This window comes from Vidua macroura, chromosome Z, assembly GCF_024509145.1.
Source record: "Vidua macroura isolate BioBank_ID:100142 chromosome Z, ASM2450914v1, whole genome shotgun sequence".
Lineage (NCBI taxonomy): Eukaryota > Metazoa > Chordata > Aves > Passeriformes > Viduidae > Vidua > Vidua macroura.
In genome coordinates, this window is record NC_071611.1 from 71,756,520 (window position 1) to 71,770,211 (window position 13,692).

Here is a 13,692-nt window from a genome sequence, read left to right on the forward strand (position 1 = left end):
CAGATGTGTACAAGTCCTATCCTCACCAGCAATTGTACCTTCTTGTCATACTGCTTTAAATTGTTCAAAACCTGTCAGGTGTTGAGTGCTCTGTTCCATGTCTGAGTCCAGGGCCAGCAGATACTTGGGAAATGCATGCAGCTACAGCGTGCCTGAGCTGGAATGCTTTGTGACCTGCTTCTGTCTCTGAATTCCTCGGGCTGGAAATATCTAGAATTCAACTTTGAAATGTATTCCTTATGCCACTAGAACAAATGGAGTGATTGGATGCCATATACTCAGTGAAGTGATTCTACAGTGATGATGGGGATTAAATGACATGTCTCTACTCACTGCTTCATTTTAGGCATCCTGGTTCCAAGATATTGTGAATTCTAGCACCTATAAAGGAGATTGGTAAGTAATAACAAGATCTGCAGAAAAAAAAAAAAAAACCCGTGCTTCCTCTGTGTGGTCGGTTATGTTTGCCATGTGATCCAGTCTGTAATTCCACAAACTCCATTTCTGACAATTTTAAAATTATTTTTCCATCTGAAAAAGATGTGGAAAATAATTTTTGTCTTCATACCCTTTCTATTTAACAAATGCTGTCACACGCTATGTATCTTTTGCAACACTCAATTTAAATATTGTTTTACAAGATAAGCCACTAATATGTTGGTATTTAAAAGCTACGTGAATTGGAAGAAAAAAAAATAACATGCAACTGTCAAATAAAACAGCATTAAAACACACAAAACCTTTCTCAGTGCCCTGTATTAGCTGGACTGATTGAGGGCAATCTTAATATGCAATGATAGTACTCACAAACTGCACCTGTGTTCACTGCCTTTAACATAGTATCAGAGCACTTCTTCTCAAGGAGAAGCAGCAGAAATTGCTTTACAATGTAATTGAGGCACTAAAATCACTATAGAAATCTAAGGGAATAGTATGGAGTAAGTTTTAGTATTTTTTCATTAAGTTTTAGCCTATATTTCAATTTTTAAAAGATGAAGCTGTGGCAATGCCAAATAAGTATTTCTTAGCATTACTTCCTAAAAGATTAGATTTGATTGTTCTTCAGTTCAAACCCTGCTAGAGCACTGTCCTGCAGAGATTTATGTTTGTATCCTTTTGGTAGGTTCAGACCTCTGTGTCCCAGAAGAAAAGAGCAATGCATATTGTTCAAACCAAATGGCAGTAAAAAGGTGTAGGATGACCACGTTTCATGCAATGGTCAGATCATGAATGTGCCCTGCACACATCATGCCCTTCACAGAGACTATTACTATATTGTACATGGTTTGTCCATATTCACTCTGTGCACACACGATGCACTTAACACCCCTCTCCTTCCTGACAAACCACATCTGTCTTGCTAAAAGCAGGTGACAGCAGTTGACAGAAGAAGCTTCTGCCCATGTTGGCTGATGCATAGATTTAAGCAGTGACAACCTCGACAACAGGACAGCTCCCAGGGTAATGGCAGTTCTTGACACTATTTAGGTGGTAGGGATCTCAATAAAAAGTCATTCAATAGAAAGACATGTGTGTGCAAGTAATGGAGATTTAAAACAAAAACACTGTGAAAAGAAAGAAAAACCACAGGAAATCCATTATCAAGCTACTGCTAACAAGACGAGAACCTTTTGTTGCTAAGCAACAAAATAAGTAATTATTTGTAAATGGATTACCTCTTAGAAAGCTACACTTTCTGTATCGGTCAGTTTGATGATAATCTGGAGATAACCCTCAAAAAAACCTGTCTTTAGCACTGGACAAGTATTGCATCAAACACTTTCTTCATATCTGGCACACCTCACTTACATAACCTTGTTTTTCAGCTGAGGACCTTGTTGAGTCATGTTTGTGAGGAGCTGCCAAGTGGCTGAGCTGGTCCCAGAGAGCTGCAGTCACACTTCCAAAACCTGCTTGCTCCTGATGCTGGCACACAGTTGTGCTGTTCCATGTTTTCTGCAGTACTCTGTACAGTGCATTCATTCTGACAGAATGAGAGCAAAGACATAAGAACAAAACTCCTCATCTTTCAAAAGCCTGAATAGACAATAACTTTTTAAACTGTGCCACCCTGATTCTTTCTGAAGCTTCTCTTAACTCTTCCAAGTTTTCATGACTGGTACTTACAATTCTCCCCTGGGGAAACCACTGTGTTGCACTGGGTCTTAGCATTCCCTCTTCCATAGTTTGTTGCCAGCTGGATATGTTGGTGGAGCAGAAAAATTTAAAAAGACACCACCACAGATAAATACTGAATAGATACCATCAGCTCTTTGTCCTGGTACATTGCTGCTGTATGAAGAGTGTAAGAGTACACAAAATATGACATGTGAAATTCACAGGGTGACTGAATGGTTGAGGCTGGCAGAGACCTCTGGGTGTCATCTGGTGTGACCACTGCTCCAGCAGAGCCACCAAGAGCTGATGGTGCAGGATCATTCCCATCCAGCTTTTCAGTATCCCCAAGAATGGAGACACTGCCACCTCTCTGGGCAACCTGTGCCAGTGCTCGGTCATCCTCACAGGGAAAATGAGTTTCCTGATGTTCAGAGGGAACCTCCTGTGTTTCAGTGTGTGCCCATCCCCTCTGGTGCTGTCACTGGGCACCCCTGGGAAGAGCCTGGATCTGTTTTCCTTGCAGCCTCCCTGCAGGCGTTTGTGTACATTGGTGAGATCCCCTGAGCCTTTTCTTCTCCAGGATGAGCTGCTCCAGTCCCTCTATGGCCTTGGTGACCAGTGACTGGACTCTCTCCATTGTGTCCGTGTCTGTCTTGTCCTGGGGAGCCCAGTGCTGGGCCTGGCACTCCTGGTGTGGCGTCGCCAGTGTTAAGGGGCAGGATCACCTCCCCTGCCCAGCTGGCAACACATCCTGTGGTGCAGCCCAGACGCCAGTGGCCTTATCACAGGCACACGTCGCTGGTTTATGTTGAGATTGGGGTCCAGCAGGAGCCCCAGCGCCTTTCCTGCCAAACTGCTTTCCAGCGGGGCATTCCCCGCCCGTGCCAGTGCCTGGGGCTGTTCCCAGCTGCAGGACTTGGTTTTTCCCGTACTGAACTGCTTGAGGTTCCTGTCAGCCCCTTTCTCCAGCCTGTCCGGGTCCCTCTGGACAGCACCGCGACCCTGTGGTGTATCAGCGCCCCTCAGAGCTCGCTGCCACCAGCCAGGGCGCACCGCTGCTGCGTCACCATCGCCAAGGGTGCACCTGCCCCTCATCCACAGCCTTAATGAAGGTGAGACACAGGATTGGACCCAGTACTGACGCCGTAGTTCTTCCCTTAAGCTTTAGCCTGTTTTTCTCATGCAATTGTACAAGAAGCTGTGGTAATACCAAATAAACATTTCCCGGCATTTCTCAGATCGTTCTTTCATGCATCGTGTTTGCATGAAAAGGTCTGTGAGTGAAGGGCACCACACGGCGTCTTGGCGCCCTCCGAACACACTTTGTACCGCCCATCGACCCGCTGGGATGGTGTTTCATCGGCGACTGCAGCCCATTGTTCACGGGTGTGCGCCACAGCATTTCCGCACAACCCCAGAGCCCCAGCCCCTCCCGCCGCCATCCCACCCCCTCTCCCTCAGCCTGGCGGAAGCCGCTCGCGCGACCGCGGCGCCGACGTGGCGCCTTCTCACAGGCTGCGACTTTTGACAGATGGCCGCATTGACCAATAGAATCTTGCACCGGGCCGTTGGGGGCGGGCCCTCTCCGCCGCCGTGGCGCGGGGCGGGGCGGGGGATGTACTGCTGTCATGGCCGCCGCTGCCGGCGCAGCGTCCCCGGCCGACAAGGAGAGGTACCGTGAGAACGGCTCGTTTGGGGTCGGGTCTTTCTGGGTTCGTTTGTTTACGTGTCATTCACGGCTCACGAGAAAGAAAACGCGAGCGAGCAAGGGGTGGTGGTTTAAATCCCTGTGGAGCGAGGGATGATGGTGGTTGAAATTAAATCCCTGTGGGACGAGGGGTGGTGGTGACACTTGTGTGGTTGGGAAGTCAGTAAGGGGACTGGAATTCCCAGGCAGAACACAGAGGTAGTCGGCTCATAAAGATAGCAGTAGCAAAGAGTGGAGAACACTACTGGGCAAGAGAAGGAGAAAACAGTAGGAGTTGAGGTGATGTGGGATGGTCTTTAGAGCCAGGAACGTGATCTTTGTCACTCTCTTGTCATTCAGCTAATTGGAATCTGTCTGCACCATATGTTTTACTCATTTTACCTATTTTCTTATGCTCTCATAGATCCTTATTAAAATCAGTGCGGACCTTCTTCCACATGCCCTTGATCTCATCTAGTCGGTTTTTTTACTTGTCTAATTAGTATAATTGAGGTTCTGTCACGCTAATCCTGTGTATGTGCTTGACAGGTGTAAATCTATGGAAAAATCTTAAGCAAGTTTCTAAGAGTGCAGTGTTTCAGTACCTTTTATAAATGTACCCAAATCTGGGGTGATCTGTAGTGTAGTAAAACCTTTTTAATGTTAATTCTTTTCAGGGAAATACGTGTGTTCCATGTTTCAAGATTGTAAGAAATAGGTCAGAATGTTCTATTTCAGCCTCGTGGTTTTGGTTTGTTTGTTATTTTTTTTTTTTTCCCTCAGAATTGGTAGTGCCATCCCTTGTACACGTAGTGCCCCAAAAAATGGTGTCATGCAGTGTCTATGATAAAGTGGGATTTTGCAGTATCTTACTAAGCAGTCTAGGCAAAACAAATGGTTGTTCTAAGCTGCTGTGGGAACTTCTGTGTTGTAGCCATGACATTTATTTTCTATTTTACTAGGAAAATACTGCATAAGCATTAAAGAATTGATATAGTATGCTTAAACTCACTGTTTTCTCTTTTTAGATTCATCTGCATTTATCCAGCTTATTTGAATAACAAGAAGACAATAGCAGAAGGAAGAAGGATACCTATAGACAAGGTATTTTCAGGATGGCAGGGAAATAGGACATTTTGTTTTGCAGTGTTGTTAGGGCAGCAGTGTGTAAAGTGCTGGAAAATACATCTCTCATCTTTTCATTCCCCCATGGTGTGGAAATAACAGTGCATTTGAAGGTAACCTAGTGCCAGCATGTGAATTTAGTAGGAAAGCCCTGAGCTGAAGTGTTTGCTTTCAAAAGGAGCAGCACCTTGAGCAAGCAGGCGGAGTAATGAGGAGCTGAATACACTCAGCTGTGTGCACAGTTTGCAGAATTTGAAAGCAATGCAGAAAAGAGTGGCCAGGTAATGACTGGGTTCTAGTGACTGACTATATGAGCCTATATGCTATGTCCTGTGCATGTGACACACAGGCATGGTAGGTATTGCTGCTTTGGACCTGTCCAGAAATAGTTTTTTGTCATCTCACTCATTTGTAATCATTTTAGCAATCAGTTCTGGGAATATAAAGGGCTTTCCTTACTGCTTAGGGTTTGGGTTTTTTTTTTTAAATAAAATCTTTCTTGAGTATGCAAGTTGTGTATCATAGGTCTACCTATGGGAGGAGTCTGCTCTCATATGGATAGAAATTTTGTGCTTTTTCCCTCCCTTAGTCCTTGCTAAAAGGTCCTTGTGTTGCTGATTCACACCTTTTGGTTATCTCTGTACATATAACTGTTCATTTCCATTACTTTTTCTAAGCAATTCTTTAACTTGCTCCTCTGTCCTAGTGAATTCTATCTCATCTGTTTCCTGATGTCTTAGCTCTTCTTTTTTTATTTTTTTTTAATGTTTTCTAAAGCACAGCATCACTGACAAATGACTTCTACACTAGATTTGTACCTTCTCTTTCCACATCAGTTTTTCCTAATTACTGAGTATAGGGTGGGAAACTGGTCTGGTTTTTTTATTGGCAGGTCATAGTTGAAAACTAATTAATTTTAACACATTGTTTCAACAGGCTGTTGAAAATCCCACATCTACAGAAATCCAAGATGTATGTGCAGCAGTAGGATTCAATGTGTTACTAGAGGTAATCAAAAAAGTCCCCATGTACAAAAAATGCCCAAATTTGTTTTGCATCTCTATTCTCTCATTATATCATTTTTTGTAAGTTGTGGTTCAGAAGTTTTGTTACTAGCTTTGCTGGCTTTATATAATAACTGACCATAATCATTACATAAATGTTGGAAATCTGATGCAAGTCAGGAATATCCCAGATCTCTCAGACAATGTGACTTTTTAAGCTTATAGAAAACCACTTCTGTTTTTCCAACCTTCTTAGAAGAGTTCCCTGGATGCTTAAAAGTGTATCTGAATAAAAGCTGGTTTTACAAGCTGCAACTCTGCAAATTAAACTTTTAAAAATGAATGTTTTTAATGGAAGATAATGACCTTTGCAATGAGTCTTGTATAGGAATAGGATTCTGATAATTGGAATCTTCACAGTCCTTTGGAGTTATATTTCAGCCAGACAATGTTAGCTTTTTATTGCAGTACATACTTGCTCTTTAAATAGTTTATTGGTTACTTTTTCCTTAGGGAATGAGTCTGGATTTCTAGAGAGGTAACTTCACACTGTCATTTCCTGAAGTAATTATTAATTTAGAACAGTGTTATTTTTTCTAAGAAGAATATAGGCCCTCATCCAGAAGTACCCAAAAGCTTGGTACAAAATCACTTTGTTTTTCAGAAGTATCTGGACAGTGCATCCCATCTGTACTGAGAAATCCATGATGTTTCATCAAGAGTGAAGGCTATAATTAGTCAAAAGCAGTGATTGTGACCTATCACTTGCTATCCCTAGGTGTCCAAAAGGGTTTGCAGCAGTGGAGAAAAACAAAAACCTGTGATCCTGTGGTCCAGACCACTGGGGACATTAAATGGTCCCTGTAACAGTTTACTGACAAAATTGCTCAGTACCAGGAGTTGTTTTCAGTAGTGCCTCTGAAACAGTTCTGTCTTCCAATGCAGGTTATAATACATTTCTCCTTTTGTCATGTCTCCTTTTTGACAGAAAAACAAGATGTATCCCAGAGAGTGGAACAGAGATGTGCAGTACAGAGGTAGAGTACGAATACAGCTCAAACAAGATGATGGCAACCCATGTTTACCTCAGTTTCCAACACGTGAGTAGAGTGCCTGGGTTTAGGTACCTCACCTGTTAATAAACCAGAAAGACGTGGTTTATTTTATGTTAACAGCCTGCTTTATTAGTTTCAACTATTATAAATCCTACAGTTTACCATTAAATCTCATTGCTTGTGTAAGTCAACAAAATTAAGTTGTGAGCATTGAGTAAAGTTTGTAAAATGCTGTTGCCTTTGATTCTGCTGCTTCTGCAGCAGTGTCATTGGAGGGGCTTGTGGGGAGCATTGTGTGATTGTTGCATTGAACAAAGCTTCTGTTCAGTTTTGGCTTACTGCTTTGTTGACATTTAAAACAGTTTAGTTCTTAAATGGCTAAATTCCACCATTTTCTTAGGATACATACATCATCTGTGCATCAGTGTGGATGCTAAATTGATAAAACACAATACTGAATTTTCTACTGACCATTTTCATAAATTACCAATGAGACAACTGCCCTTAACTAATTAATACAAATTATTATCTTAAATGAAAATTTCATCTTTTGCATTTTTTCCAAAGATGAATCCCTATATAAAAGAGAAACAGTATATGTCTTAAGGAAAGAGCAAGAAGAGTGCTGGGTGTACAGTAGCATAAGAGTGCTGACAGAGGGAGATGATTTAAAATCAGAGTCCTGCTGGAGGGCAGCAGTGCCTTTCTAAAAATGCATGTAGCTTTTGCCTGGTCATTCTGTCCCCAGTGTTCTGGACCAGTAGGAGGTGGAGGGAAAGAGTAGCAGGAAGCATGTTGACACTTAGGAGATTGTCAGGTTATGATTGCCAGGCTTTTCCAGACTACTGTGACATTTATCAGTCCTGCATTTTTTTTTTTTCTTTCCCCCAAGAATTTTTCACAAGCTGCTTGCTGTACCAGGGGACGGAAACAGATCTCCCAGGCTTTACATCTGTTCTTAACATAAAGGGCATGTGTTGATCTCTCCCTGTATTTTAGGTAAATCAGTGATGCTGTATGCTGCAGAAACCATTCCCAAACTCAAAACAAGAACTCAGAAGATGGGAGGTAGTGATCAAAGCGTTCAGCAAGGAGAGGGAGGCAAGAAAGGTAAAGGGAAGAAAAAGAAATAAATTGACGTCTGGAGTCGGTGTTGCATCACATAGTTGTACTTAGGGCAAGTACAGATGGACACCATGCAGTGACTTTGGAGTGAAGATACAAGCAAGAAATGAAGAGGTGAAGCTGAGTAGAACTGCCTGCTTTTCTTGGAACTGGAATGCATGTAACTGCCTTGCATCTGTGTAACAATCAATCTCTTTTCACACATAACCTACATGTCTGACATTAGCACCCACATTAAAAGTGGAAGAACATAGAAGAAGGTTGGGTGAGACAATTATTTTTTTCCAAAATAAATATGCACCATTTTGAAATCTGGTTGCCTTAGTAAGCCATTTATTTATAATAGAGAAGCAATTGTCTTACTTGTATGCTATTCTGTATTAGGAAGAAATTCTTCATGAGGTACAGGTTGTACAGACAAGTTGTGGATGCCCCATTCTTGGAAGTGTTCAAGCCAAGGCTGGAGGGGACTTCGAGCACCCTAATTGTTACGGTTTCACCCCAGGTGGCAACTAAGTACCATCGCTCCCCAGCCGCAATGGGATGCACAGAAGGATAATCAGGAAGAAAAAGATTGTGGGTGTAGTTAAGAACAGTGTAATAATTTAAACTCAATAAAATTCAGTAATGCAAGTGACAGTGATTATAATAAAATACAATTAACATTACACTTTTTTTTTTAAATGAGAGGAAAAAAATCAAAACAATGATGCACAATGCAATTATTCACCACCTGCTGACTGATACCCAGCCCACCCCCAGCAGTGATCAGCTCCTCCTGGCCAATCTCCCCCTGTTTATATACTGGACATGCTAATCTGTGATACGGAATATCCCTTTGGCCAGCTTGGGTCACCTGTCCTGGCTTCTTGCCACACTTCCTCACCAGTACAGCGTGAGGCACTGAAAAGTCCTGGGTTTAAGATAAGACTGCTCAGGAACAAGCAGAACACCAGTGTGTTTGCAGCATTATTCTCACACTGAATCTAAAATACCGTATGAACAGCTGCTGGGAAGAAAATTCACTGGATTGCAGCTGAAGTCAGGACAACAGGCATCCCTTATTCCATATAATTTCTGTAATGCCAGGTCCCACTTCCCAAAACCCCATTACCTTCCTATCTTTTGGTACATATATACACACACAGATAACATTCCCTTAAATTATGAACCATCCCTGTAAAAACCCATTGAGTTCCCTGAGTGCATGACCCTGGGCTCCATCTGTCACAACCAGTTTCAGGCAGGAGAGAAGGTTTGTGGTGTTGGACTGTTTCTTGTGGAAAGCAGTTCTGAATCCATCACTGCTGTGCTCATGGTTCCATCAAAGTTCACTCTTCATTAATGTGTGATCAAAAGGGAGTCGGGGTCAGAGCCCCAAATCCAGCATCTCACAGACAGGCATCATGGGGTGGCCAATGTGGTGATGGGCACAGGGCCATCATATGAATGAATGATAATTCACAGTGTTACACAGTAATTAATATAATTCATTGGCTTGTCTTTCCCAAAAGCAAGTCCCTTTAAGACATACCAAACTTTTCCATCCTTTCACAGGACCCACCACATGCATCCAGGTCCCTAAGCAAAAACAATCCCAGGGATGGGTTTACTTTTGCCTGACACAAGGAAAACTCAGACTCTTTTCCCCAGCATGTCTTTAATGATCACTGCAGGAACTTTATCCCCTTGTACAATAAACAAAATTTTAGACCGGGCCACACCAGCTGGTGGGCGATCCCTGGGTGTTGAATGACCAGGTTGCCTTTGCTAAATGTGTGCCTCAGGGTATGAAGGTCCCACCACCCACTGCTCTCAGTGTGGTCTTTTACCATCCATTGCATCATTTGATCTTTCCAGAGGCTGGTGCATGACAGGGAATGTGATATTCCTACTCAGTGCCCTGCTCTTTGGCCCAAGTGAGGTTGCTTTGGAAACTAATCCCATTGTCTGACTCAATTCTGGTGTACTGTGCCCCCATAAGACCTGCTTTTCAAGACCCAGGACAGTGGTGTGGTACAAAGGGTGTTTCCAGCCATCCAATGGTTGATCCCTACACTGTTAGCACATGGCTCTTGCCTTGGTAGATTTGGGGGACTGACACACTCAAGCTGCCTGGCCCTACCATATTGACATTTCAGCCATCATCCTCCATACCTGCCTAAAGACAGGCTTTAATCACGCTGCCTGTTTCACATCCAAAACCTCTGTGATAGTGTCCATGCTCAAGTCCACCCCTCAAACACAGCATCAGTTTAGCCAGAACAGGACCCTGCCCATGTCACCCCATGATTTGTTCCAGAGTGATGTTGGATTCTGCAGGAAAGGACTCTCTTTGTGCACACACATATCCATCCTGCTCTCTTCTTACTATTATGGAGAATTCTTACCTTTCAGTGTGAGCAGTTATGCAGATTCTCTAAAACAGAAATGTTTAGGAGAGGAAGTCCTGTGTTCTAAGGCTGTAATTGAAGAAATTACAAGAAATTGAAAAAATGAAGAAAACACAGAAATTTCAGTAATTCATGCCTAATTAATGAATGTAATCGTTTTTGTTGAAAATACCACAGTGTGAAAGAGTACAGATACAAATAAAAGGAAAAAAATTTTTTTCACATTGATTGTAAAAAAACTCTTTATTCTCTTAGCAACTTTGGTGGTCATATACAGACATCTTCAGGGGGGATTTTTCTGGTGATGTAAGAGTTTATATGAGCTATCTTTACAGTGTCTGGCTTAAATTTTGGGAAGTTAGTTATATGGTATCCCTATGAGCTTACGAAATGCCATGTGGTATGAGATGTGGCAATAGATGCTATATGAAAAGGGTTTTTTTGTAGCAGAAAACAACTGGACATGGGTAGAGGTTATTAAGGCACATCCACTGTATTATAGTTAGCGAAGTGCTACAGTTAGTTGCAACATGGGGAAAAATAGCAGGAATGGAAGATACACTTGTGATATAAAACACTATAATTACCAACAGATTGTTAGACTTAAATTATTCCTGGATTCTGCTGAGTGATAAGTAATTTTTCTGAAACTTTAAATAAAGTGAGAGCTCTGTGAAAAGTTACGATCACATTATGCTCACCTTTTGTAAATCAGAGCTTTAGACTATAGACATCTGGAAAATGTGGAGGTTGAGTCCTGTGGGATATCATTTCCTGTGATCTAAAATTAAATACCTTCAGAAGTGGTCTGACCTATCTGTGTGTGTGAGAAAGAATCTTAGTGGCATTGCTTATCAAACTTCCCTGATCTAAGAATCCAAAATACTAAAGCTATTTTAAAGTCTAGTGATCTTGCAAGGAAAGACAAGAAAGACATCTGAAAAGGGTAATATTGAGCTCAAATACATAAAATGTGAATTAGTCAAACTAACAAAGAAAGCTCTGGGGGCATTTTGAGTAAAGCTGACTTTATGTTTTTTAAAGCCCTGCTAGGAAATCGGATTACTACTACCATTAGGAAGTTGAAGACTGAGTTCCCTAACTCCTATCTGCTCATCCTCCCATCTTTAAATGGGACTGTTTTGTTTTTTTATGATTTCTGGCTTTATACTAAGTACATTATATGAGCAATATCTGTTCCTAAACAAGGCAGCACAAAGTTAAACACACTTCCCCTCTTCCTGACAGAGTTAAGTTTATAAACTAGATTTTCATTTCCGTATTTTAATGAAGTGGGTTCCTTGGAGGATTAAAAACAAGCAGGTCAAGACCACCTCAGTTCTTCCTCAGTTAACAGATTATGCCTCATTTCTGGGAACAGGCAAAATTTTATGGACCATTGTGGGACTGGGAGTGGAGACAAGTCTGCTGTAAAAAGACAGAAATATTGCAATGTTTAGTCTGAATGCTGTGAATAATTTTTTTATTATAATTTTATTTTCAAGTGGGAAACTGGGTGATAATGAATGTCCTTTTATTCCACCTGTCTTTTACAATTTTCTGTGAGGTTTTACTTATGCAGTATCATTGCTAAAAACACACTCTGTGTGAGATTTCCTGTAGGTGGCAACAGTAACAAAGGAAGGCATGCATCCATGAGTGGGAATTTACTCAGCACCCAGGACAGGAGGAATATGGATAATGAACTAGTGTCCCGGTCCAGCTCTCTAAATGTCCATGTCTGTTATTTCCCTATATGTTCCCCTATACAATTTTCTAGGTACTCAAGCAAAAATTTGACAAACATTTGAAATATGAGCTCAAAATCCTTGTAACAATCCTTAGAACAATTTCTGTGTCAGGAATGGATGGTAACGTTGACATTCAGCATCGGGGAGGTGTGATGATACAGGCAATCAATAACAGAATAACTAAAAATGAGAATTCAGCACTGTTGTGAGATAGGAGGTTTATTCTTTCAGAAGTATAGCATGTACCTGCTATAGCAGAAACACAACCATAATTATTCAATTCTTAATTAAGTAATTAAAGAGAGGGAGCTTAAAGAGGCTATTTTGAAACATGTTTTAACTTGGGAAGTGACAATAATGTGTAACCATATGTAGTCGTCAGCCTTCAGCCATGAAGAAACTCAACAGCATTGTGAAAAACAACTGGTCTTAAAAAAGCTTGCCTGTGTGTACATCCTGTTCCTTGTGTGTGTTTCAGAGAAACTTGTCACCAGAACTCCCCTTTGGGGCACGTATACCTGTGAGATATTTGTATGTGCTCTACTTTGCAGCATGAAATGGTGGCTCTCTTGATTCCTTCTCTGGAGCTACACATGCAGTGAAATGGAATAGGATGGAATGGGATATACTATTTCAGGAAGGGAAGGGACCTAAAATGATCATCCAAACCAACTGCCTGACTGCTTCATGGCTGACCAATAGTTAAAGCACACTATTAAGGGTATTGTCCCAATGCCTCAACACTGACAGGCTTGGGGCATTGACCACTTTCTCTAGGAAGCCGGTTCCAAGGTCTGAGCACCCTCCTGGTAAAGAAATGCTTCCCAGTGTCAACTCTGAACTTCCCCTGGCAAAGCTTTGAATGATTCCCACATGTTCTGTCAGTGGACATCAGTAATTTATCTTCTTCCTGTTACAGACTGGCCTTTGTGGGGTTATTTTCTCTCTTAGGATAAGGGATACCCTTCTCAAAGAGGTTTTTTTCCCCCTAAATAAAAATATTGTTATTATATATATATATTTTTTTAAAGTACTCCTTGCCATAGTGGCTGTGTAAGGGAGATGGAAAGAAACAGATAGGTCTTTGGGATTTGGGAAAGAGCAGAGGACACTCCAGGTAGGAACTGAGTAGACTGAACTGTAGTGCTATTTCCTATGAAACAGCATATGTGCCTCTTTTCATCTGCCAAGGTTTGGGGGTTCTTTGGGGTATAGTTTTTTGTGTTTTGTCTGTTCTCAAGTAGCAGAACTTAGACATGTTGAAGAAGTCTTCAAGTATTCTTCTCCTGCAAAGATCCAGTAATACAAAATATAAACTTTTTTGGAATTTCATAGCCTCAGCAAAGGTGTAAATTCCATTGCATTGCAAAGTATGCTAAATTGAAAATTCATTTTCAATTATTTTTACTTGACTAGTTCATGAGTTCATGTGGT

At 41.6% G+C, this 13,692-nt stretch overlaps 1 protein-coding gene across 1 annotated transcript; it reads left to right on the forward strand.

Annotated features, from left to right (window-relative positions):
- The first annotated feature begins 3,707 nt into the window (after window positions 1-3,707).
- Window positions 3,708-8,429, forward strand: SRP19 (signal recognition particle 19). Its single transcript, XM_054004369.1, has 5 exons — window positions 3,708-3,790; window positions 4,834-4,909; window positions 5,867-5,938; window positions 6,923-7,034; window positions 7,989-8,429. The coding sequence occupies exons 1-5, from the start codon at window positions 3,747-3,749 to the stop codon at window positions 8,120-8,122; spliced, it is 438 nt and encodes a 145-aa protein (XP_053860344.1). The 5' UTR covers window positions 3,708-3,746; the 3' UTR covers window positions 8,123-8,429.
- The last annotated feature ends 5,263 nt before the right edge of the window (window positions 8,430-13,692 follow it).